Source organism: Pristiophorus japonicus, chromosome 1 (genome assembly GCF_044704955.1).
Source record: "Pristiophorus japonicus isolate sPriJap1 chromosome 1, sPriJap1.hap1, whole genome shotgun sequence".
Classification (NCBI taxonomy): Eukaryota; Metazoa; Chordata; class Chondrichthyes; family Pristiophoridae; genus Pristiophorus; species Pristiophorus japonicus.
The window spans coordinates 428,088,443-428,115,097 of NC_091977.1; the positions used below are offsets into that span (position 1 = coordinate 428,088,443).

Here is a 26,655-nt window from a genome sequence, read left to right on the forward strand (position 1 = left end):
CCATCCACATCTTCAGAGATGTAAACACATTTCACTTTGGTAGATGATCACTGCATACAAAGGATGCTGGGACAGCAGACCCAAAGATATGTAAATACCTGACTAACAGTAGTTAAGGGTGCTTCCAAGGAAGTATCTATTGCAGTAAATCTTACTTTCAGTGGCATTGCCTGGAGGAAGCCATTCCAGGATATGCAACCAATGTATCCAGATTGACCACACTCTCCAAGATGCTACCAACCATTTCAAAGGGCTCTGGTACATCTAACTTGCAGTGACCATAGAGAACTCAAGTTCTGGGACAGTATAAAGTTAGATGCAGATCAGTGCATCAACTAACTGCAAGACTACTTAAAGCTATCATGCACAGGGTTGGTATTCTCAGCAAAAGTAACAGAAGTGGAGTCTCTAATCTGCTTTCAATGTGCTGAAGGCATGCTGGAATACTTGTCTATAGGAATGGTCCAGAACACCACCAACTTTGGAACCACTTCAAGCAGCACCACCTCCAGTTCAGGGAAGTCATCAAGAGGGGTTAGAAACATAGAAAATAGGTGCAGGAGTAGGCCATTTGGCCCTTCGAGCCTGCATCGCTATTCAATAAGATCATGGCTGATCATTCCCTCAGTACCCCTTTCCTGCTTTCTCTCCATACCCCTTGGTCCCCTTAGCCGTAAGGGCCATATCTAACTCCCACTTGAATATATCCAATGAACTGGCATCAACAACTCTCTGCGGCAGGGAATTCCACAGGTTAACAACTCTCCGAGTGAAGAAGTTTCTTATCTCAGTCCTAAATGGCCTACCTCTTATTCCAAGACTATGTCCCCTGGTTCTGGACTTCCCCAACATCGGGAACATTCTTCCCGCATCTAATCTGTCCAGTTCCGTCAGAATCTTATACGTTTCCAAGAGATCTCCTCTCATCCTTCTAATCTCCAGTGAATAAAGGCCCAATTGATCCAGTCTCTCCTCATATGACAGTCCAGCCATCCCTGGAATCAGTCTGGTGAACCTTCGCTGCACTCCCTAAATAGCAAGAATGTCCTTCCTCAGATTAGGAGACCAAAACTGAACACAATATTCCAGGTGAGGCCTCACTAAGGCCCTGTACAACTGCAGTAAGATCTTCCTGCTCCTATACTCAAATCCCCTAGCAATGAAGGCCAACATACCATTTGCCTTCTTCACTGCCTGCTGTACCTGTATGCCAACTTTCAATGACTGATGAACCATGACAGCCGGGTCTCGTTGCACCTCCCCTTTTCCTAATCTGCCGCCATTCAGGTAATATTCTGCCTTCGTGTTTTTGACTCCAAAATGGATAACCTCACATTTATCCACATTATACTGCATTTGCCAGGCATTTGTCCACTCACCTAACCTGTCCAAATCACCCTGCAGCCTCTTAGCATCCACCTCAAAGCTCACACCGCCACCCAGTTTAGTGTCATCTGCAAACTTGGAGATATTACACTCAATTCCTTCATCTAAAATCGTTAATGTATATTATAAAGAGCTAGGGTCCCAGCACGGAGCCCTGCGGCACTCCACTAGTCACTGCCTCCCATTCTGAAAAGGACCAGTTTATCCCGACTCTTTGCTTCCTGTCTGCCAACCAGTTCTCTATCCACGTCAGTACATTACCCTTAATACCATGCGCTTTGATTTTGTACACCAATCTCTTGTGCGGAACCTTGTCAAAAGCCTTTTGAAAATCCAAATGCACCACATCCACTGGTTCTCCTTTGTCCACTCTGCTAGTTACATCCTCAAAAAATTCCAGAAGATTCGTCAAGCATGATTTCCCTTTCATAAATCCATGCCGACTTGGACCGATCCTGTCACTGTTTTCCAAATGCGCTGCTATTTCATCCTTAATAATTGATTCCAACATTTTCTCCACTACTCATGTCAGGCTAACCGGTCTATAATTACTGGTTTTCTCTTTCCCTCCCTTTTTAAAAAGTTGTGTTACATTAACTACCCTCCCTTCCATAGGAACTGATCCAGAGTCGACAAGACTGTTGGAAAATGATCACCAATGCATCCACAATTTCTAGGGCCACTTCCTTAAGTACTCTGGGATGCAGACTATCAGGCCCCGGGGATTTATCGGCCTTCAATCCCATCAATTTCCCGCCTAATAAGGATATCCTTCAGTTCCTCCTTCTCACGAGACCCACTGTCCCCTAGTACATTCGGAAGGTTATTTGTGTCTTCCTTCGTGAAGACAGAACTGAAATATTTGTTCAATTGGTCTGCCATTTCTTTGTTCCCCATTATAAATTCACCTGAATCCGACTGCAAGGGACCTACGTTTGTCTTCACTAATCTTTTTCTCTTCACATATTTATAGAAGCTTTTGCAGTCAATTTTTATGTTCTCTGCAAGCTTCCTTTCATACTCTATTTTCCCCCTCTTAATTAAACCCTTAATCCTCCTTGTTGAAGTCTAAATTTCTCCCAGTCCTCAGGTTTGTTACTTTTTCTAGCCAATTTATATGCCTCTTCCTTCGTTTTAACACTATCCTTAATTTCTCGTTAGCCACAGTTGAGCCACCTTCCCCATTTTATTTTTACTCCAGACAGGGATGTACAATTGCTGAAGTTCATCCATGTGATCTTTAAATGTTTGCCATTGCTTATCCGCCGTCAACCCTTTAAGTATCCTTTGCCAGTCTATGCTAGCCAATTTAAGAGGGGTTAAGAGGGGTTGCACCAGCATTATCCTGCAGATTCATACCCGGATTCCATTCCCTTTGTTTTTGCCAGTAACTTTAGTCCTGTGCCCCATCAGCCTTGGCAAAAAGCCACTAATGTAAATGGGTTGAGATGCCTTTTGAGGATCTGCAGAATGCTGTCAATCTCCAGTGACGCTTTCCTTTAATTGTCCCATTCCCATTAAATTTCATTTGCCTGTAATTTTCCATGCTCTCCACTGGAGTAATCTGTATACATGTCTAAAGTTGCATGTGAAGCTATGCTAATAAGCTCCTCAGGAAAAACTGGTGCAAAAAACACATGACCATTTGAGTTGGTCCTGAACCTAACAGAAAATCTAGAGTTTTAAGTTTTAACGCTCACTCATATTTCTAATGCAATAGGATGTGCCGACTGGCTCCAATCCATTTTACTTGTGGTTCTCATCTCTTCTGCCTAGAACAGGCTTTGCTGCATTTGTCAACAGCCAAAACTCAAGTTTGACAAATTGTCCATGCTTTCTCTCAACTCATCAGGTGGCAGGAACATCAAATTTATGTGGCATAATTAGTAAAGGTTTGGGATTTTAATGTTCTATCTTGTGTACCTGTATTTGGCTCAAGCTTAAAATCTAGCACTGATACAAATCCAAATTACTTGGAAGTTTTCTGTCTTCCATTCTGGAAAGGGGAAGGGTTCCATCAACATGCCAAACAAATTTCACACAAAAAGCAGCTAATGCAAACTTTTATTGACAGTACAAATCAATCATTTTACACTACTTCATCAACATCTACATCCAAATTATTTCATTTTTTGTGTCTCTAAAATGACACCACACATGAAAAATGGAAAGTGTAAATGTTAACCTGTTATTTACAACTCTGGCAGTGGTATTAGCTGATTGCCTTGGTTTTGAATATGCTAATAAGAGATATTACCTTAAGCGTGGCAATACAAAAGCAAAAAAAAAGCTATGGGATAATTAAGCAAAATAATGTAAAGTACATCTGCCAAATAGCAAAAGAGTTTCATCAGTAACCAAGATCAGAAGCATTACTGACTAAGTTCTTAGTACTATTGTTTTTAAAGCAGTCGAACAGTTTTCCCAGTCACAGTTAAGAAGTCTTCATCTGCCAGAGCTCGGAGCGCCTCTTCAAACATATCCTTGGTTATAGCCTAAGAAGATTAAAAAAAAAGCTAATTAGACACAATTTGCATACATAGCAGAACAAAAATAGGTCTTTTGCTGTAAATACAATTGGTCGGCTTGGTGTATTGTAGCCACATGACTTTCAGCAACAGAATAGCAAGAATTTTTACCCCCTGCATCATTGGCTATTCCTGTTGTGTGACAGGACATACCCAAAGTCCATCATTACTGATACTGTTAGCCCCCAAACCTGCACAACACACAATCTTCAGGAGACTGTTAGGGCAGAAAACATGAAAGCTACACAGTTCATGTGGAGTTTGCAACATCATAAGTATTGATAAATACAAAAAATAAACATTGTTTAAAAAAACAGTAGTGTTAGCCATACAGTAAGGCTAGAAGTGCATTCAAGTGTTCACAAGCTATTCTTAGAATCATAGAATGGTTGCAGCACAGGAGGCCATTCGGCCCGTCAAGCCCATGCCAGCTCTCTAAGAGCACTTCAAGCTCATCCCACTCCACTGCCCTTTCCCCAAAGCCCTGCAGAATTTTTTTCCTTCAGTTACATATCCAATTCCCTTTTGAAAGCCACCACCCTCTCAGGTAGTACATTCCAGATCCTAATCACTTGGTGCATAATTTTTTTCCCCCCTCATGTCGCCTTTGGTTCTTCGTCAAATCACCTTAACTCTCTGTCCTCTGGTTCTTGATACTTCTGCCAATGGGAACCGTTTCTCTCTATCTACTTTGATTAGACCTATGATTTTGAACACCTTCTCTGATCCAAAGAAAACAACCCCAGCTTCCCTATTCTATGCTGGAGTCCATTATTAAGGAAGCAGTAGCAGGACATTTGGAAAAACATAAATCAATCAAGCAGAGTCAACATGGTTTTATGAAAGGGAAATAGTGTTTGACAAATTTGCTGGAGTTCTTTGAGGATGTAATGAACATGGTAGATAAGGGGGAACCAGTGGATGTGGTGCATTTGGATTTCCCGAAGGCATTCGATAAGGTGCCACATAAAAGGTTACTGCACAAGATAAAAGTTCACGGGGTTGGGGGTAATATATTAGTATGAATAGAGGATTGGCTAACTAACAGAAAACAGAGAGTCGGGATAAACGGGTCCTATTCCAGTTGGCAAACAGTAACTAGTGGGGTGCCGCAGTGATCGGTGCTGGGGCCTCAACTACTTACTATCGATATTAATGATTTGGATGAAGGGACCGAGTGTAATGTAGCCAAGTTTGCTGATGATACAAAAATGGGTGGGAAAGCAAATTATGAGGACACAAAAAATCTGCAAAGGGATATATAGACAGACTAAGTGAGTGGGCAAAAATATGGTAGATGGAGTACAATGTGAGAAAATGTGAGGTTATCCACTTTGGCAGAAAAAAAATAGAAAAGCAAATTCTAATTTAAATGGAGAACAATTGCAAAGTGCTGCAGTACAGAGGGACCTGGGGGTCCTTGTGCATGAAACACAAAAAGTTAGTATGCAGGTACAGCAAATAATCAGAAAGGAAAATGGAATGTTGGCCTTTATTGCAAGGGGGAGAGAATATAAAAGCAGAGAAGCCCTGCTACAACTGTACAGGGTTTTGGTGAGGCCACACCTAGAGTACTGCGTACAGTTTTGGTCTCCGTATTTAAGGAAGGATATACTTGCATTGGAGTACAGAGAAAGTTCACTTGGTTGATTGCAGAGATGAGGGGGTTGACTTATCAAGATAGGTTGAGACTATACTCATTGGAGTTCAGAAGAATGAGAGATGATCTTATCAAAACATATAAGATAATGAGGGGGCTTGACAAGGTGGATGCAGAGAGGATATTTCCACTCATAAGGGAAACTAAAACTAGGGGCATAGTCTCAGAATAAGGGGCTGCCCATTTAACTGAGATGAGGAATTTCTTCTCTCAAGAGTTGTAAATCTGTGGAATTCTCTGACTCAGAGAGCTGTGGCAGCTGGGTCACTGAATATATTTAAGGCGGAGATAGACAGATTTTTGAGCGATAAGGGAATATAGGGTTATGGGGAGCGGGTAGGAAACTGGAGCCGAGTCCATGATCAGATCAGCCATGATCTTATTAAATGGTGGAGCAGGCTCGAGGGGTCAAATGACCCACTCCTGCTCCTATTTCTTATGTTCTATCCACGTAGCTGAAGTCCCTCATCCCTGGAATCATTGTCGTAAATATTTTCTGTACCCTCTCTAAGGCTTTCGCATCCTTCCTAAACTGCAATGCTAGGTCTATTCTTACACTGTTTTTTGAACAAGGTTGTAACATTTGCAATTCTCCTGTCCTGTGGCACAACCCCTGTATCTAAGGAGGATTGGAAGATTATGGCCAGTACAGTCGCAATTGCCACCTTTACTTCCCTCAGCATCTTCGGATGCATCCCATCTGGTTCTGGTGTCTTATCTACTTTAAGTACAGACAGCCTTTCTGGTGTATCATCAATTTTTATCCCATCTAGTATCTTAACTACCTCCTCTTTCACTCTGACTTTGGCAGCATCTTCCTTGGTAGAGACAGATGCAAAGTGCTCATTTAATACCTCAGCCAAGTCCTCTACCTCCATGCGTAGATCTCCATTTTGGTCCCTATTGGCTCCACCCCTCTTGCGACTTGTACTATTTACATGCGAAGAGAAGACTTCTGGATTATTTTTTTAATGTTAGCTGCCAATCTATTCTCATACACCCTCTTATTTCCTTTTTTCAGTTCCCCTCTGAACTTTCTATATTCAGCCTAAAAAAACAGTAGTGTTAGCTACACAGTAAGGCTAGAAGTGCATTCAAGTGTTCACAAGCAATTCTTGCTCTATGACTGTAGACATTACTCGGCCTCTGCCAATTGTTTTTCTTTTTATCTAGGGAGACTCCTGTGTTTCCACAAAAGGTTACAGCCAATAATAGGAATCCACCCTCTGTGAATAATGGGTGTAAACATGCATACTAGTTCCAATGTTATTAGAATGGAGTCAAACAATACCATGGAGCAGAAAGAGAAAGAAACAAAAGAAAAAAAGTAACACAATGGGTACCCAATAATTCCCATTTGATACATAGTATATTCCAAAATTTAAATTTTTTTTACTCAAGATAAAAAGTAACTTACAACATCAGACTGACATCTCAGATCATCAAAAAGCTGCTGGTATTTCATAGCTGGAATTTTGCCTTTAGACTGTATGAGCTTCTTCAAAGCTTGAGCTAATTCCTCCTTGCGTTTACGAGCAGTGGCACTCATTCCTGAAACAAATTAAATCACAAGATTTTCAAATTCACTGATCGATACAATGTACTAACTCTATCCTTTGAAGCTGGACGTGTAGTTCTACTGTGTGCTGCTTATCAAGATGAGAATGTTAGTGCTGAGTAATGGAATGTTTCTACAATTCAGTGTCAACATTAAACTTTCCAAGGTCTAGTGTAGCACAATCAGTGGTAAAGATCCCTCCATTTTTGCATAAATAATGCATTGCAGCTTCAATCTCAGAAAAACAACCCCTATGGATCAGTGCAATTCTAAAATTTTACATACCAAACATCCTCATGAATTCTTTAAATTAGACTGTCAACAAGTTTGCAACAGTTTTGTACTGGGCACATGACCACAAGGAAATGGTGAGACTATACTAATCTGCTCTGACACTCCAGTGCAATACTGAGGGAGTGCTTACTGTCGGGGGCTGCCGTCTTTCAGTTAAACCGTGCCCCCATCTGCCCTCAGGTGGACGTGAAAATCCTATTTTCGAAGAGCATGGATGTTTTCCCAGGTGTCCCTCAACCAACACCGCTTGTTCATTATCACATTGCTGTTTGTGGGACCTTCTTGTGCACAAATTTGGCTATCGTGTTTTCTACATTACAATAGTGACTATACTAAAGTACTTCATTGGCTGTAAAGTGTTTTGGGACATCCAGAGGTTGTTAAAAGTGCTATATAAATGCAAGTACTTTTTAGGCAAACCTTAACACCTTACAATCAGCAGTGAGAAATGTTTCTGCCCATCAGTCTGGATTGGATTAAATTCTATGTCTCAAAAGGTGAATGGACAGCACTGCACCATCCAATCGCACATCCTGTCCACATTAGCTTTGCAAAACTAGTACTACTTCATATATATTTACAGTAAATTGCAGAATTCAGTCATTACACATACTAGTATGACTAAAACCTCCAAATTTTTATACTAGATTCTTGGCAACATTCCTAACTTCCCAAAATTCCCATGTCCTAGACCCGACACCTAAAATGAAAGCAATATTCATTTATCTAATTACCTGTAGTAAGGATAGATATATCAACAATCCCAGTCCTTGGGTCGGTGGCAGACTGTTTCAGAGCTTCACGGTGAAGGCGCTTTGCCTCTTCTACATCTATATTTTCCACTTTGTCAGAAAAACGCACTTTGGCATAAGCTTCTGCCAGGCGTATCAGTGACTCCAGTTGTCGGGGGTATGCCGACACCATACCTCTGCCGCTGCCAATTTTCCTCATGTCTACATAAGCCTTTAACATGAAGGGCAAAAATGCACAAGTAGTATTTAGTGAAGTGGTGTAAAAATATCTGTTATAAATACTTTAAAATATTAAAAATGTGGAGTAGGCTCGAGGGGCCAGATGGCCTACTCGTGCTCCTATTTCTTACATTCTATATCACAGTACTGAGTTCTCACCTCAATCAGTGATTGACTGGCCTCTTCACTAAGTCTTGGGTGGACATAAGTGCGGCCATAGGCAATGTAATCCCTCAGCACTGCCATGTCCAGGTATTCTTCTTCCATTTCCTCTTCACTTTGATAATAAAGTGAAACCAAGTGGTGAGCAAGACGTCGATCATAAGCTTCATCTTGTGGGTCCAACATAAGGAATATCAAGTCAAACCTACAAAAATGACCAATAAATAACTTTACACGTATGATCAATAGTAAGTCAACAGCACGGAATAAATTAGATTATTCCAGGACAAACTTCTGGAAACACTAGAGGTTAATAGGATTTAGATCTTGATTGTGAGCGGGAGTATATTTGAATAGCTTATGCTACCTGGACAGTAGTGTATGTGGAAGCTGGATGTTTTCTATAGTTGTCTTTTTGGGGTTCCACTGCGACTCCACTGGGTTTGCAGCTGCCAGGACAGATGTGCGGGCATTCAGTTGACAGATAATTCCAGCCTAAAATATACAGAATTGTGGGCATTATTAAAATAAAGATTTCAGCTCCCCCTCAAAAGGTTCACCTGGAGCATAACTTGATGCAAAATTAATCAAAAGGAACTGTGTACAATGGTTTCCAAACTTTTCTGGAGGTTGACAGCAGCAGTCACCCAAAAGGAAAAAAGCATAATTGAGATTTTTAGTAAATAAAGCAACAGGAATAAGGCGCGAGCAATACAGAAAAATTTAGAAATCTTGTGACCTCATAGACCTCAAGTTTATGTATTTACTTCCATTTCCGAAAACTAATTTTCAACACAACTATAAAAACATTGGAGGGGATTTATACAATTCCTACCTTAGCAATGGAAAGAGTTTGCTGCTCCATAACTTCATGCAACACAGATCTTGTGCTATCGTTCATTTTGTCAAATTCATCAATGCAACAGATGCCGTTATCACTAAGAACAAGGGCACCAGTCTGCAAAACCAGCTGCCTCGTCTCCGGATCCTTCGTCACATAAGCAGTAAGACCAACAGCGCTGGAGCCTTTACCAGAAGTGTACTGACCTCTGGGCACCAGGTTGTACACATACTGCAACAATTGAGATTTACTGGTACCAGGGTCACCACAAAGAAGGATGTTGACCTCCGCACGGAAATTGCCACGGCCAGTGTGACTGAAGTCTTTGCGTGTGCCACCAAACAACTGCAGCAAGATACCCTGGTACAAAATACAAAGAAAAACAGCCATAACATTTAATTTTGACATGAAGCTATCATTAGATGCATATTGCTGTTTACAAGGAAATGCTCTTGATAATTTAAGTGACCTTATAGGTTGGTATCATGTTTCAAGAGCAATGGGAGCGTCCATAGATATAAAATATAATCAGGTGGTGGAACAATTCTGGAACCTGTTGGTGTACTGGTACATTGTGCCACGGAACGATCAGAAACATACATGACATGATTCTCTGCATTACACTGCAATACTGGGTGTATTCTATAGGCCACCAACTAGTGGGAACGATATAGAGGAGCAAATTTGCAGTGAAATTACAGAAAGATACAAGAATAGAGTAGTGATAATGGGGGACTTCAACTAGTCCCAATATAGACTGGGAGTAATCGTGTAAAGGCAGCGATGGGTAGAATTTCTGAAGTGTTCAGGAGAACTTTCTTGATCAGTACATTTCTGGCCCAACAAGGAAGGAGGCATTGCTGGATCTGGAGAATGGGGTGGGTAAGTGGAGCCAGTGTCAGTAGGGGAACATTTAGTGAACAGTGATTATAATATCCTAAGGTTTAGATTAGTCATGGAAAAGGACAGGGAGCAATCTAGAGTAAAATACTCTTTTGGATATAAAATACTGAATTGGAGGAAGGCCAATTTGAGTGGGTTAAGACTGAATCTGGCCTGGGTAAACTGGAATCAAAGATTAGCAGGCAAAACTGTAATTGAAAAATGGGCTGCCCTTAAAGAGATGATTCAGGTACAGTTGAGGTACATTCCCTTGAAAGGGGGGGGCGGGAGGGAAGAGAGGGTAGGGCACCAAAGTCAGAGCTCCCTAGATGACGAGATAGAGAGTAAGATGAAACAGAATAAGGGGTGTATGACAGATGTCAGGTTGAGAATACAAGTGAGAACGAGGCTGAAAAAGACAGTTCAGAGGGGAAGTGAAAAAGGAAATAAGAGGGGCAAAGAGCACGAGAATAGATTGGCAGTTAACATAAAAGGGAATCCAAAAAGCCTTCTTATAGGCATATAAAATAGTAAACGGGTAATAAGAGGAGGGGTGGGCTGATTAGGAACCAAAATGGAGACCTATGCATAGAGGGAGAGGGTATAGCTGAGGTACTAAAGGAATACTTTGCATCTGTTTTTACCAAGGAAAATGCTGCCAAAGTCATAATGAAAGAGGATACTTGATGGGATAAAAATTGATAAAGAGGCTGTCTGTACTTAAAAGTAGGTAAGTAACCAGGACTGGACAGGATGCTGAGGGAAGTAATGGTGGAAATTCCAGAGGTCCTGGCCATAATCTTCCAATCCTCTTTGGATATGGGGCTGATGCCAGAGGACTTCAGAGCTGCAAATGTTGTACCCTTGTTCAAAAAAGGGTGCAAGAATAATCCCAGCAACTGCAGGCCAGTCAGTTTAACCTTGGTAGTGGAGAAGCTTTTAGAAACTATAATCCGGGACAAAATTAAGTCACTTGGACAAGTGTGGATTAATTAAGGAAAATCAGCATGGATTTGTTTAAAGCAAATCGTGTTATACTAACTTGATTGAGTTTTTTTGATGAGGTAACAGAGAGTTGATGAGGGCAATGCAGTTGATGCTGTGTAATGGTGTACATGAACTTCTAAAAGGCGTTTGATAAAGTGCCAGATAATAGGCTTGGCAGTAAAGTTGAAGTCCATGGAATAAAAGGGACAGTGGCAACATGGATACGAAATTGACTCAGTGACAGGAAAGAGTGTGTAGTGGTTGCTTTTCGGACTGGAGGAAGGTACACAGTGGTGTTCGCCACGGGTCAGTACTAGGACCATTGCTTTTCTTTCTATGTATATTAATTACCTAAGACTTGGGTATGCAGGGCACAATTTCAAAATTTGCACATGACACAAAGCTTGGAAGTATAGTGAACGGTGAGGAGGATAGTGATAGACTTCAAGAGGACACAGACAGACGATGGATTTGGCGGACATGTGGCAGATGAAATTTAATGCAGAAAAGTGCAAAGTGATATATTTTGGTAGGATGAACGAGACAAGACAATATAAACTGAAGGGCGTGCATGAACAGAGATATCTGGGGATGTATACTTGTGCACAAATTGTTGAAGGAGGCAGGGCAGGTTGAGAAAGTGGTTAAAAACATTTACGGGATCCTGGGTTTCATAAATAGACAGTACAAAAGCAAAGTAGCTATGATTAACCTTTATAAAACACGAGTATTGTGTCCAATTCTGGGCACCACACTTCAGGAAAGATGTGAAGGCCTTAGAGAGAGTGCAGGAAAGATTTACAAGAATGGTTCCAGGGATGAGGGACTTTAGTCATGTGGATCGACTGGAGAAGCTGGGGTTGTTCTCCTTAGAGCAGAGAAGGTTGAGAGATTTGATAGAGGTGTTCAAAATCTTGAGGGGTCTAGACAGATTGGAGATACTGTTCCATTTGGCGGAAAGATTGAGAACCAGAGGACACAGATTTAAGGTGATTGGCAGAAGAACCAAGGCGACACGAGGAAAAACCTTTTTACGGAGCGCGTGGTTAGGATCTGGAATGCACTGCCTGAGGGTGGTGGAGGCAGATTCAATTGTGGCTTTCAAAGGGGAATTGGATAAGTACCTTGAAGAATTTTTTTTTGCAGGGCTATGGGGAAAGGGGGGGTGGACTAGCTGAAGGGCTCTTGCAGAGAGCAGGCATAGGCTCGATGGGCCAAATGGCCTCCTTCTGTGCTGTAACCATTCTCTGATTCTAAGCCTTACTGGGAGATATAGAGTGGATGTTTTGAATATTTCATAGAAAAAGGAGATAATACTCATTGTATAAAAAAAACGAATCCAGAGTTGCTGTTTACCAATATGATAACATGGCTCGAGGAGTTGTACAAGTGGTAGGAGCAGTTTGCCTACCTGTCTTTCAGATTTGGAGTGTTATGTGTCGCACATGCGGGAAAGGGGCAAAGTGGGAAAAAGAGAGAAAATGGAAATGTAGCATGGAAATTCTTCTGAGCTTATTAAAAGGAAAGATATATATTGTTTAGAACACAGAAACCAAAAAACAGTTTTTTCTCAAGTGATCACACGAACGTTAAACATGCACTTTTGGAAAGCATCCCCGAGAAGTAGTAAACGTATGGAGAAGATTCTACCGCGATTTACACACGAACACACACAACGTTTAATAAATAAAGGCATACATGTCACATACAGGAAATTGTAAAGAAGTGTTCCAACAACATCTTGTACCTTTTTGATATCTTCATGCTCATAAATACTAGGAGCCAGAGCAGCAGAAAGTCGTTCATAGATATCAGGCTTCTTAGAGAGGTCTTTCAACATGTCAGCACGCTCCTCTGTGAACAGTTTCTGTTCCTTTTCATCATCAAGACCGTGAAGTCGTTTCTCATCAGTTTTGCGAAAGTGAATGACATCAATGTGAGTCTTGTACACCGATTTCACATTGCTTACTCTTGGATTTACTCGGATAGGAACGGCTCTGTAGATGCCTAGACAAAATACACAAACAATCCTCCACCTCATCTAAAAATCAACCATCAACCACCTGAGAGTTTGAGAATGCAAGTTTTTTTTTTTAAATTTAAAAATTAATTTACCTCGTTCCTCCTTAAAACAAAAGATCCCATTACATAACTAGAGAAAGAATGGGGCCTATTAGAGACCATAAAGGAAATCTGTGTGTGGAGGCAGAAAACGTGGGTATGATTCTTAATGAAGACTTTGCATCTGTTTTCACAAGAGAGGGGCGAGGCAGCCTTCGCAATGAAGGAGGAGGAGTGTGAAATATTAGACGAGATAAACATGTATAAAGGGGCTCAGCAGCTGTGAAAGTTATAAGTCCCCAGGCCCAGGTGAAATGTATCCCAGGCTGTTAAGAGAAGCAAAGGAGGAAATAGGACAGGCTATGATCATCATTTTACAGTCCTCTCTGGCTGCAGGTGAGGTGCCAGAGGACTGGAGGACTGCTAATGTTGTATTTTTGTTCAAAAAGGGAGAAAGGGATAGACCGAGTAATTACAGGCCAGTCAGCCTAACATCAGTGCTGGGAAAATTATTGGAAAAAATCCTGAGGGACAGGATAAATCTTCATTTGGAAAGACATGGATTAATCAAGGACAGTCAGCATGGGAACAGTTAAGGGAAGGTCATGTCTGACTAATTGATTGCATTTTTCGAGGAGATAACCAGGAGGATCGAGGAGGGCAGTGCATATGATGCAGTGTATATGGATTTTTAGCAAGGCTTTTGATAAGGTCCCACATCCCCGACCTGTGTGAGAACACCACCGCAGGTCAGGGCTATAAATAGAGCTGGAGCGCCGGGCCCTGGAACATCGGGGCGGAGGTGCGGCGAATGAGGATACGGGGACCTGAAGAGCTGAAGACCCAGGGGCAGCATGGTCCTGCCCACACTGCGATGTGTGCGCGCACCAGGTCCGTGCAGCACAGCAGGTCTCCAGTCGTCCTGGTTAATCCTTGCTACTGAATAAAGGCCTCGCTCTGTCAAGCCCATGTGGTGGCTGATGTGCAATGGTCACCACACGTTAAAAAAATTCACGCACAGGTATCTTCCACCCCCTCAACTGGAGTTCAGGATTGGAACATCGGGTCCTTCATTGAAACATCTGTGAACTCTCGTGGAAGCAAGTCATCCTCGTTCGAGGGACCGCCTATGATAATGACGACGACATGGCAGACTGGTCACGAAAGTAAAATCCCATGGGATCCAAGGCATAGTGGCAAGTTGGATCCATAATTGGCTCAGAGGCAGGAAGCAAAGGGTAATGGTTGAGGGTGTTTTTGTGATTGAAAAGCTGTATCCAGTGGGGTTCCACAGTGTTCAGTGCTGGGCCCCTTGATTTTTGTGGTAAAGGTTAATGTCTTGGACTTGAATGTTGGGAGTATGATTAAGAAGTTGGCATTTGACACTACAATAGGCTGTGTGGTTGATAATGAAGAAGAAAGCTGCAGCCTGCAGGAAGATATCAATGTACTGCTCAGGTGGGCAGAACAGTGGCAAATGGAATTCAATCCGGACAAGTGTGAGGTAATGCATTTGGGGAGGGCTAACAAGGCAAGGGAATACACATTAAATAGTATAACACTTAAAGGTGTAGTGGAACAAAGGAGTGCAGGTCCAGAGAGCCCTGAAGGTAGATAGGGTGGTTAAGAAGACATATGGAATACTTGCCTTTATTAGTCGAGGCATGGAATACAAGAGCAAGGATGTTGTGCTTGAACTGTATAAAACACTGGTTAGGCCGCAGCTGGAATACTGTGTGCAGCTCTGGTCACCACATTACAGGAAAGATGTGATTGTACTGGAAAGGGTGCAGAGGAGATTTACAAGAATGTCGCCTGGTCTGGAGAATTTTGGCTATGAGAAAAGATTGGAGATGCTGGGTCTGATTTCTTTGGAACAGAGGAGGCTGAGGACAGACCTGATTGAGATGTATAAAATTCTGATACAGTGGATAGGAAGGACATGTTTCCCTTGGCAGAGGGGTCAACAACCAAGGGGCATAGATTTAAAGTAAATGGGGGGAGGTTGAGAGGAGATACGAGGGGAAATTTCTTCACCCAGAGGGTGGTGGGGTCTGGAACTTACTGCCTGAAAGGGTGGTAGAGGCAGAAACCCTCACCACGTTTAAAAAATACTTAGATGTGCACTTTAAAGTGCTGTAACTTACAGGGCTAAGGACCAAGAGCTGGAAAACGGGCCAATAAGTTGTTGGTCGGCCAGCGCGGACATGACGGGCCAAAATGGCCTCCTTCCGTGCTGTAAATTTCAATAATGATTCTATGTTCCATTATGTTTAATCAGTGTAGGATTTACCTGTGACATTCACTCGGTCACCAGGCTGCACTTTATCCACCAGGTCATTGTGAGCGAACAATATAACTGTATGTGGTGTCTGTCCTGCAGGCATGTCTTCAGGGGACTCCTGCAATTTAACCTGCAAGATAATAAAATAAAAAAAGGTTAAACTAGTTCCGATTCCGTTCATCGTTGACCGGCAAGTGAAGATGTATAGTACATTGTTCTTGTATTTGTCTAGTAAATCCACATGGTGCATTTAAATGAATTACACAAGGGCACTTTAAATGTAATCACGTTTTTCCAAAATATAAACACTTATTGCACCTTTAAATTCAAGTTCACCATATTTTCATCAGATTCTAGTTTGAATCAAAAAAAGAAATATTCTTGTTTTATCTCCCTATTCCTCCCTAGATTGAACCCACTTTTAAAGTTTATTTTACTTCCCCATCATGGGCTCCGTCACTGTATACACGAAGTTGCAACCTGCGCCCAGACAACCCCCAATCTTGAGCCATTTGCCAAGTATATGGCTAGCAGCCCGAGGTGGCTAGCTCTGTGGGGAAGTATGCAGTCTCTTGTTCAGCACCTCTCCTGATGGCAGTCAAGTTTGCACATCTATCACACGAGTGCCATGGTGAACAGTTTTGATTGCTCTATGGTAAAGCGCCATCTCAATTATTTCCATCACATTGTGTTGACTCTTGTAAAGTATTAAAACTGTATCGTATTAGATAATTGATTATTAAAAACATTGCTTTGAGGTTAGGAGGAAATTATTTTGTTGCAATCCATAGTTATTTAGAACTAACTGTACAAATGGTATTGAGATGTTTGTATTTCTGAAGAAAAACTTACCATCTGTTTGTCTGAAAACATTGAACGGTTGTGGATTAGAGCCATGCTGTGTGTGGTGTTGCAGTTCTTGCACACAGATGGCTCAGCGATTCGACCACGGTCAACCTCCACTCTTGTGCAGAAAGCACACACTTGGCAGCTGAAAAATGCCTCTTGCATTTCTGGGATCAGTTGAGAAGACCTGATCACCATGCCACTGATTGTGATCAACTGATCAATATCTATAAGGAAAAATGCAAAACAATAATTATTCACCTTAAACTACTAAAATGGAAAAAAATATTCTGAACTAACAAACATAGCATTACAACAGGTCGCTTATAAAAATCTTAAATCGCTCAATAGTTAGCACTAATATGCAATACATCATAAAACGTATTTACCAACTTAAGCCAGCTTCCTTTGGAAACATAGAAACATAGAAAATAGGTGCAGGAGCAGGCCATTCAGCCCTTCTAGCCTGCACCGCCATTCAATGAGTTCATGGCTGAACATGAAACTTCAGTACTCCCTTCCTGCTTTCTCACCATAACCTTTGATCCCCCGAGTAGTAAGGACCTCATCTAACTCCCTTTTGAATATATTTAGTGAATTGGCCTCAACTACTTTCTGTGGTAGAGAATTCCACAGGTTCACCACTCTCTGGGTGAAGAAGTTTCTCCTCATCTCGGTCCTAAATGGCTTACCCCTTATCCTCAGACTGTGACCCCTGGTTCTGGACTTCCCCAACATTGGGAACATTCTTCCTGCATCTAACCTGTCTAAACCCGTCAGAATTTTAAACGTTTCTATGAGGTCCCCTCTCATTCTTCTGAACTCCAGTGAATACAAGCCCAGTTGATCCAGTCTTTCTTGATAGGTCAGTCCCACCATCCCGGGAATCAGTCTGGTGAATCTTCGCTGCACTCCCTCAATAGCAAGAATGTCCTTCCTCAAGTTAGGAGACCAAAACTGTACACAATATTCCAGGTGTGGCCTCACCAAGGCCCTGTACAACTGTAGCAACATCTCCCTGCCCCTGTATTCAAATCCCCTCGCTATGAAGGCCAACATGCCATTTGCTTTCTTAACCGCCTGCTGTACCTGCATGCTAACCTTCAATGACTGATGTACCATTACACCCAGGTCTCGTTGCACCTTCCCTTTTCCTAATCTGTCACCATTCAGATAATAGTCTGTCTCTCTGTTTTTACCACCAAAGTGGATAACCTCACATTTATCCACATTATACTTCATCTGCCATGCATTTGTCCACTCACCTAACCTATCCAAGTCACTCTGCAGCCTAATAGCATCCTCCTCGCAGCTCACACTGCCACCCAACTTAGTGTCATCCGCAAATTTGGAGATACTGCATTTAATCCCCTCGTCTAAATCATTAATGTACAATGTAAACAGCTGGGGCTCCAGCACAGAACCTTGCGGCACCCCACTAGTCACTGCCTGCCATTCTGAAAAGTACCCGTTTACTCCTACTCTTTGCTTCCTGTCTGACAACCAGTTCTCAATCCACGTCAGCACACTACCCCCAATCCCATGTGCTTTAACTTTGCGCATTAATCTCTTGTGTGGGACCTTGTCGAAAGCCTTCTGAAAGTCCAAATATACCACATCAACTGGTTCTCCTTTGTCCACTTTACTGGAAACATCCTCAAAAAATTCCAGAAGATTTGTCAAGCATGATTTCCCTTTCACAAATCCATGCTGACTTGGATCTATCATGTCACCATTTTCCAGATGCACTGCTATGACATCCTTAATAATTGATTCCATCATTTTACCCACTACTGAGGTCAGGCTGACTGGTCTATAATTCCCTGTTTTCTCTCTCCCTCCTTTTTTAAAAAGTGGGGTTACATTGGCTACCCTCCACTCCATAGGAACTGATCCAGAGTCAATGGAATGTTGGAAAATGACTGTCAATGCATCCGCTATTTCCAAGGCCACCTCCTTAAGTACTCTGGGATGCAGTCCATCAGGCCCTGGGGATTTATCGGCCTTCAATCCCATCAATTTCCCCAACACAATTTCCCGACTAATAAAGATTTCCTTCAGTTCCCCCTCCTTACTAGACCCTCTGACCCCTTTTATATCCGGAAGGGTGTTTGTATCCTCCTTAGTGAATACCGAACCAAAGTACTTGTTCAATTGGTCTGCCATTTCTTTGTTCCCCGTTATGACTTCCCCTGATTCTGACTGCAGGGGACCTACGTTTGTCTTTACTAACCTTTTTCTCTTTACATACCTATAGAAACTTTTGCAATCCACCTTAATGTTCCCTGCAAGCTTCTTCTCGTACTCCATTTTCCCTGCCCTAATCAAACCCTTTGTCCTCCTTTGCTGAGTTCTAAATTTCTCCCAGTCCCCAGGTTCGCTGCTATTTCTGGCCAATTTGTATGCCACTTCCTTGGCTTTAATACTATCCCTGATTTCCCTAGATAGCCACGGTTGAGCCACCTTCCCTTTTTTATTTTTACGCCAGACAGGAATGTACAATTGTTGTAATTCATCCATGCGGTCTCTAAATGTCTGCCATTGCCCATCCACAGTCAACCCCCTAAGTATCATTCGCCAATCTATCCTAGCCAATTCACGCCTCATACCTTCAAAGTTACCCTTCTTTAAGTTCTGGACCATGGTCTCTGAATTTACTGTTTGATTCTCCATCCTAATGCAGAATTCCACCATATTATGGTCATTCTTCCCCAAGGGGCCTCGCACAATGAGATTGCTAATTAATCCTCTCTCATTACACAACACCCAGTCTAAGATTCTAGCACCAATACTCTACCTTCTGGATTCAGACTTCTCATATTTTTGGTTCTCAAAGCATTGTATGGCCGAACTTGGATCTGATGCTCCAGTATAGAGTCAGGGAAACGCTCAAAAAAAAGTTCATTGACAGCCATGTCAAAAGTAGGAATCACTTCCTATACATTAAAAAAGAGGTTTTAGTATCAAAGCAATGTTTAACAGGTTTTAAATTACAATTGTCTTTCAAAACTTGTGATTATGAAACAATTATTTATTATATTACACTACCTGTGGGTAACAAATCAGCTGTCTGTACAATTCAGGGTCAAATGTTCTCAAATGAGAAGTGTTCACATTTAAAAACGGCTCTCCCACCAAATTCATCTATAATAAAAGTACGTGGTTAAATTTCCTTTAACACTGGAATGTTTGCACAAGAGACAATTAGCAAAAATACAGATGGGGTCAAGATATGCATTACCTCCTCAAGTCGTTGCATGTAAAGTGGTTCATTGAGGTCTAGGCCTGTAATTTCCTCTTCTTTAGCAGAAGGGTCAATAAAGCGCTGAAGGAACCTCTGAAAGGAAATAGTAGAAGGATTACTTTCTCTTCTAGAAAAGGGATGCTGATGTCACATATCAATGGCTAAATACTTGAGAATCTTTAGAGGAATATAGAAAGATAAGAGGGAAAATTAGAAAGGATATTAGGAATGCTAAGAGAGAGCACAAGAAATTCGTAGCCGGTAAAATTAAGGAAAACCCGAAGATGCTCTATAAATATATTAAGAATAAGAGGGTAACTAAGGAAAAGGTAGGGCCTATCAGAGACCATGCGGGTAATCTTTGTGAGGAGGCGGAATATGTTGGTAGGGTTCTTAACGAATACTTTGCATCTGTTTTCACAAAGGAAAGAGTTAATGCAGATACTGCTATAGACGAAGAGTGTGATATTCTGGATGAAATAAATATAGTGAGAGAGGAAGTATTAAGGAGTTTAGCAGCTTTGAAAGTAGATAAGTCCCCAGATCCAGATGAAATGCATCCCAGGTTGTTGAGCGAAGTAAAACTGGAAATAGCAGAGGCCTTGACCATCATTTTCCAGTCCTCTTTGGATATGGGCATGGTGCCGGAGGATTGGAGGACTGCTATTGTAGTACCCTTATTTAAGAAGGGAAAAAGGGATAGGCTGAGTAATTACAAGCCTGTCAGCCTAACCTCAGTGGTGGGAAAATTATTGGAAAAAAATCCTGAAACATAGAAAATAGGTGCAGGAGTCGGCCATTCGGCCCTTCTAGCCTGCACCGCCATTCAATGAGTTCATGGCTGAACATGCAACTTCAGTACCCTATTCCTGCTTTCTCGCCATACCCCTTGATCCCCCTAGTAGTAAGGACTACATCCAACTCCTTTTTGAATATATTTAGTGAATTGGCCTCAACAACTTTCTGTGGTAGAGAATTCCACAGGTTCACCACTCTCTGGGTGAAGAAGTTTCTCCTCATCTCGGTCCTAAATGGCTTACCCCTTATCCTTAGACTGTGACCCCTGGTTCTGGACTTCCCCAACATTGTGAACATTCTTCCTCCATCTAACCTGTCTAAACCCATCAGAATTTTAAACGTTTCTATAAGGTCCTCTCTGATTCTTCTGAACTCCAGTGAATACAAGCCCAGTTGATTCAGTCTTTCTTGATAGGTCAGTCCCGCCATCCCGGGAATCAGTCTGGTGAACCTTCGCTGCACTCCCTCAATAGCAAGAATGTCCTTCCTCAAGTTAGGAGACCAAAACTGTACACAATACTCCAGGTGTGGCCTCACCAAGGCCCTGTACAACTGTAGCAACACCTCCCTGCCCCTGTACTCAAATCCCCTCGCTATGAAGGCCAACATGCCAGTTGCTTTCTTAACCGCCTGCTGTACCTGCATGCCAACCTTCAATGACTGATGTACCATGACACCCAGGTCTCGTTGCACCTCCCCTTTTCCTAATCTGTCACCATTCAGATAATAGTCTGTCTCTCTGTTTTTACCACCAAAGTGGATAACCTCACATTTATCCACATTATACTTCATCTGCCATGCATTTGCCCACTCACCTAACCTATCCAAGTCGCTCTGCAGCCTCATAGCATCCTCCTCGCAGCTCACACTGCCACCTAACTTAGTGTCATCCGCAAATTTGGAGATACTACATTTAATCCCCTTTTCTAAATCATTAATATACAGTGTAAGCAGCTGGGGCCCCAGCACAGAACCTTGCGGTACCCCACTAGTCACTGCCTGCCATTCTGAAAAGTACCCATTTACTTCTACTCTTTGCTTCCTGTCTGACAACCATTTCTCAATCCATGTCAGCACACGACCCCCAATCCCATGTGCTTTAACTTTGCACATTAATCTCTTGTGTGGAACCTTGTCGAAAGCCTTCTGAAAGTCCAAATATACCACATCAAATGGTTCTACCTTGTCTACTCTATTGGAAACATCCTCAAAAAATTCCAGAAGATTTGTCAAGCATGATTTCCCTTTCACAAATCCATGCTGACTTGGACCTATCATGTCACCTCTTTCCAAATGCGCTGCTATGACATCCTTAATAATTGATTCCATCATCTTACCCACTACCGATGTCAGGCTGACCGGTCTATAATTCCGTTTTCTCTCTCCCTCCTTTTTCAAAAAGTGGGGTTACATTGAGTGGAGGGTAGCCAATCGGAACTGATCCAGAGTCACTGGAATGTTGGAAAATGACCGTCAATGCATCCGCTATTTCCAAGGCCACCTCCTTAAGTACTCTGGGATACAGTCCATCAGGCCCTGGAGATTTATCGGCCTTCAATCCCATCAATTTCCCCAACACAATTTCCCGACTAATAAGGATTTCCCTCAGTTCCTCCTCCTTACTAGACCCTCTGACCCTTCTTATATCCGGAATGTTGTTAAGTGTCCTCCTTAGTGAATATCGAACCAAAGTACTTGTTCAATTGGTCCGCCATATCTTTGTTCCCCGTTATGACTTCCCCTGATTCTGACTGCAGGGGACCTACATTTGTCTTTACTAACCTTTTTCTCGTTACATATCTATAGAAATTTTTGCAATCCGTCTTAATGTTCCCTGCAAGCTTCTTCTCGTACTCCATTTTCCCTACCCTAATCAAACCCTTTGTCCTCCTCTGCTGAGTTCTAAATTTCTCCCAGTCTCCGGGTTCGCTGCTATTTCTGGCCAATTTGTATGTCACTTCCTTGGCTTTAATACTATCCCTGATTTCCCTTGATAGCCACGGTTGAGCCACCTTCGCTTTTTTATTTTTATGCCAGACAGGAATGTACAATTGTTGTAGTTCATCCATGCGGTCTCTAAATATCTGCCATTGCCCATCTACAGTCAACCCCTCAAGTATCATTCGCCAATCAATCCGAGCCAATTCACGCCTCATACCTTCAAAGTTACCCTTCTTTAAGTTCTGGACCATGGTCTCTGAATTAACTGTTTCATTCTCCATCCTAATGCAGAATTCCACCATATTATGGTCACTCTTCGCCAAGGGGCCTCGCACAACGAGATTGCTAATTAATCCTCTCTCATTACACAACACCCAGTCGAATATGGCCTCTCCCCTAGTTGGTTCCTCGACATATTGGTCTAGAAAACCATCCCTTATGCACTCCAGGAAATCCTCCTCCACCGTATTGCTTCCAGTTTGGTTAGCCCAATCTATGTGCATATTAAAGTCACCCATTATAACTGCTGCACCATTATTGCATGCACCGCTAATTTCCTGTTTGATGCCCTCCCCAACATCACTACTACTGTTTGGAGGTCTGTACACAACTCCCACTAACGTTTTTTGCCCTTTGGTGTTCTGCAGCTCTACCCATATAGATTCCACATCATTCAAGCTAATGTCATTCGTAACTATTGTATTAATCTCCTCTTTAACCAGCAATGCTACCCCACCTCCTTTTCCTTTTATTCTATCCTTCCTGAATGTTGAATACCCCTGGATGTTGAGTTCCAAGCCTTAATCATCCTGCAGCCACGTCTCCGTAATCCCAATTACATCATATTTGTTAACATCTATTTGCACAGTTAATTCATCCACCTTATTACGGATACTCCTTGCATTAAGACACAAAGCCTTCAGGCTTGTTTTTTTAACACCCTCTGTCCTTTTAGAATTTTGTTGTACAGAGGCCCTTTTTGTTCTTTGTCTTGCGTTTCTCTGCCCTCCACTTTTCCTCATCTCCTTTCTGTTGTTTGCTTTTGTCTCCTTTTTGTTTCCCTCTTTCTCACTCCATTGGTTCCCATCCCCCTGCCATATTAGTTTAACTCCTCCCCAACAGCACTAGCAAACACTCCTCCTAGGACATTGGTTCCGGTCTGAAAGACAGGATAAATCTGCATTTGGATAGGCAAGGATTAATTAGGGAATTAGGGAATAGGCATGGATTTGTTAAGGAAGATCATGTTTAACTAACCTGATTGAATTTTTTGAGGAGGTAACCAAGAGGGTCGATGAGGGTAGTGCATATGATGTAGTATATATGGACTTTAGCAAGGCTTTTGATAAGGTCCCACATGTAGATTGGTCATGAAGGTTAAAGCCCATGGGATCCAGGGCAAAGTGGCAAGTTGGATCCAAAATTGGCTTGGAGGTAGGAAGCAAAGGGTAATGATTGATGGATGTTTTTGTGACTGGAAGGATGATTCCAGTGGGGTTCCGCAGGGCTCAGGTCTGGGTCCCTTGCTTTTTGTGATATATATCAACGATTTAGATTTGAATATAGGAAGTATGATTAAGAAGTTTGCAGACAACACCAAACTTGGCTGTGTGGTTGATAATGAAGAGGAAAGTCATGGGCTGCAGGAGGATATCAATCTACTGGTCAGGTGGGCAGAACAATGGCAAATGGAATTTAATTCAGAGAAGTGTGAGGTGATGCACTTTGGGAGGGCTAATAAGGAAAGGGTATACACATTAAGCGGTAGGCCACTTAATAGTGTAGATGAACAAAGGGACCTTGGAGTGCTTGTCCACAGATCCATGAAAGTAGCAGGCCAGGTGGATAAGGTGGCTAAGAAGGCATAGAATATAAGAGCAGGGAGATTATGCTTAAATTGTATAATACTTTGGTTATGCCACAGCTGGAGTACTGCGTGCAGTTCTGGTCGTTGTATTATAGGAAGGACGTGATTGCACTAGAGAGGGTGCAGAGGAGATTTACTAGGATGCTGCCTGGAATGGAGAATCTTGGTTATGAGTACAGATTGGATAGGCTGGGTTTGTTCTCATTGAAACAGAGGCGGTTGGGAGGAGACCTCATCGAGGTGTACAAAATATTGAGGGGCCTGGACATTGTGGATAGTAAGGGTCTATTTCCATTGGTGGAGGGGGGCTATTACAAGGGGGCATAGTTTTAAGGTGGTTGGTGGAAGGTTAAGAGGGGATTTGAGGAGGGTGGCTTCATTACACAGAGGGGTGTGGGGATCTGGAACTCGCTGCCTGGAAGAGTGGTGGATGCAGAAACCCTCACCAATTTTAAGAGATGGTTGGATGGGCACTTAAAGTGTCGTACCCTGCAATGTTACGGTCCTAGAACTGGTAATTGGGGTTAGACTAGATGAACTTTTGTTGGTCGGCAGATATATAATGGTTAGTACTGCAGGGAATAGAATATGGCCAGGGTGATCTCCTGGACTAGTTCCGATCGCCTGAATGGGTCGGAGAGGAATTTTCCCAGATTTTTTCTCCCTAAATTGGCCTGGATTTTTAATCTGGTTTTTGCCTCTCCCAGGACATCACATGGCTCCAGTTGGGGTGGAGTGTAGATGATTTTAGTATGAGGGGTGTTGCAGTGGTGTGGGGCGGACTGGTTGGGCTGGGTGCTCTTTGCCTTTCCGTTATTGTTCATGGGTTTGTATGTAACCTTTAGGGCTGCTGACGAAGGGCCGTGCGGCTCTTTGTCGGCCGGCGCGGACACGATGGGCCGAAATGGCCTCCTTCTGCGCTGTAAATTTCTATGTTTCTATGTTACAGAAAGCAGATCTCTTAACAATTGCTTAATATTGCCAGTTCACTCTGGCCGACTTTACAATTGAAAAAAAAATACACAAGTTTCAGCATTAGATATAAAAAAAAATACAGATCCATACATTGTCAACTACTTAATTATATCACGAAAGGGCGGCTGTGGCAGATTTATAATTTGACCTGTATAGTTGTGTGGTCCAGAAAAATAACTAGAGTTCTTAGTGTGGTCTATTAACTCCAAAAGATGTGTTCACTTGTGTGTGCATGCAAGGTTTGTCTGATGTTGATCTGTCAGATGGACAGATTTTTGAGTGATAAGGGAATAAAGGGTTATGTGGAACGGGCAGGGAAGTGGAACTGAGTCCATGATCCAATCAGCCATGACCTTATTAAATAGCGGAGCAGGCTCGAGGGGTCAAATGGCCGACTCCTATTTCTTGTGCATCATGGTGAGGTTATTTTGTAGCAAGTGGAGGATAACTAAGAATTACCTCCTAATATGTACAAGGGAAGAACTGAACAGATATTTAAAGAGCAAATCCAAAAAGCATTTTAACTTGCAAAATGTGATCCATATACATTAGTAAGCATAAACCAGTTATCTGAAATCTACCTGAAACTTTTCTTTGCATGCAGCCACATTGACATCTGTTCCCCAGATTACTAACTTCTGTCCAAGGGATTGCTCACTAGTCACAACTTCATCTGCTGAAGGCTGAAAATAAGAGATTAGATTTTTAAATGAAAGCAGCCAATAACAAACTTACTTCTTTAAAAAAATATATAAATGTACATGAATTCACGTAAAATTTGGTTACGCTAATAGCTTCTATTAGGTATCTACCTGATCTGCATGCAAGTCAACTTGGCGGGCCTTACGTGCAGAACCAAGATCAGGACGCTGGCGTATAGGTGTACCACGCACACCGCTGCGAGGTGTACCTTCCACTCTCGAACTGGGAGTGCCATAGGTCAAAGGAGAACTTATGTCAAATTCACTGGCAGCTGTGGAACATTAATATATTTTGACAGTTACTTCAACAAAATAAAATGTGACTAAATATATGCACACTCACACACATATATGTATATCACATTCTGGTATAGGCGAAGTTCTAACATGTTAGGTTCAGCTGGCTCAAAGGCGGAAATTAATTCTGAAATGTTAAAGATAAGCACCAAGGGCTCAAGTTTCGGCCTGAGTTGCTCCTATTTTTTTGGAGCAACTAGTTTAGAATGGAGCATCTTAGAAATTGCAATTCTCGGCCTTTAGTTTGCTCCAGTTTTAGTGAGTTAGAATAGTTTCATTGTAGAACAGACTTTTTTTTCCAAAAGTGGGCGTGTCCAGTCACTTACGCCTGTTTTGCAAGTTTAGGCAGTGAAAACTTACTCCAAACTAACT

The 26,655-nt window shown here is 42.2% G+C and overlaps 1 protein-coding gene across 1 annotated transcript in view; it reads right to left on the reverse strand.

Moving 5' to 3' along the window:
• Nucleotides 1–3,420: 3,420 nt before the first annotated feature.
• Nucleotides 3,421–26,655, reverse strand: part of mcm4 (minichromosome maintenance complex component 4) — a 30,364-nt gene continuing 7,129 nt past the window's right edge. Inside the window, exons 4-17 of the mRNA XM_070892526.1 lie at nucleotides 26,098–26,258; nucleotides 25,867–25,968; nucleotides 19,702–19,797; nucleotides 19,509–19,604; nucleotides 19,258–19,396; nucleotides 16,467–16,687; nucleotides 15,624–15,744; nucleotides 13,017–13,276; nucleotides 9,395–9,760; nucleotides 8,927–9,054; nucleotides 8,557–8,764; nucleotides 8,161–8,389; nucleotides 6,992–7,125; nucleotides 3,421–3,881 (exon numbers count right to left, since the gene is read on the reverse strand). Coding sequence (XP_070748627.1) covers nucleotides 3,789–3,881; nucleotides 6,992–7,125; nucleotides 8,161–8,389; nucleotides 8,557–8,764; nucleotides 8,927–9,054; nucleotides 9,395–9,760; nucleotides 13,017–13,276; nucleotides 15,624–15,744; nucleotides 16,467–16,687; nucleotides 19,258–19,396; nucleotides 19,509–19,604; nucleotides 19,702–19,797; nucleotides 25,867–25,968; nucleotides 26,098–26,258 — 2,354 coding nt within the window. The 3' untranslated portion in view covers nucleotides 3,421–3,788. The remainder of the gene's footprint in view (nucleotides 3,882–6,991; nucleotides 7,126–8,160; nucleotides 8,390–8,556; nucleotides 8,765–8,926; nucleotides 9,055–9,394; nucleotides 9,761–13,016; nucleotides 13,277–15,623; nucleotides 15,745–16,466; nucleotides 16,688–19,257; nucleotides 19,397–19,508; nucleotides 19,605–19,701; nucleotides 19,798–25,866; nucleotides 25,969–26,097; nucleotides 26,259–26,655) is intronic.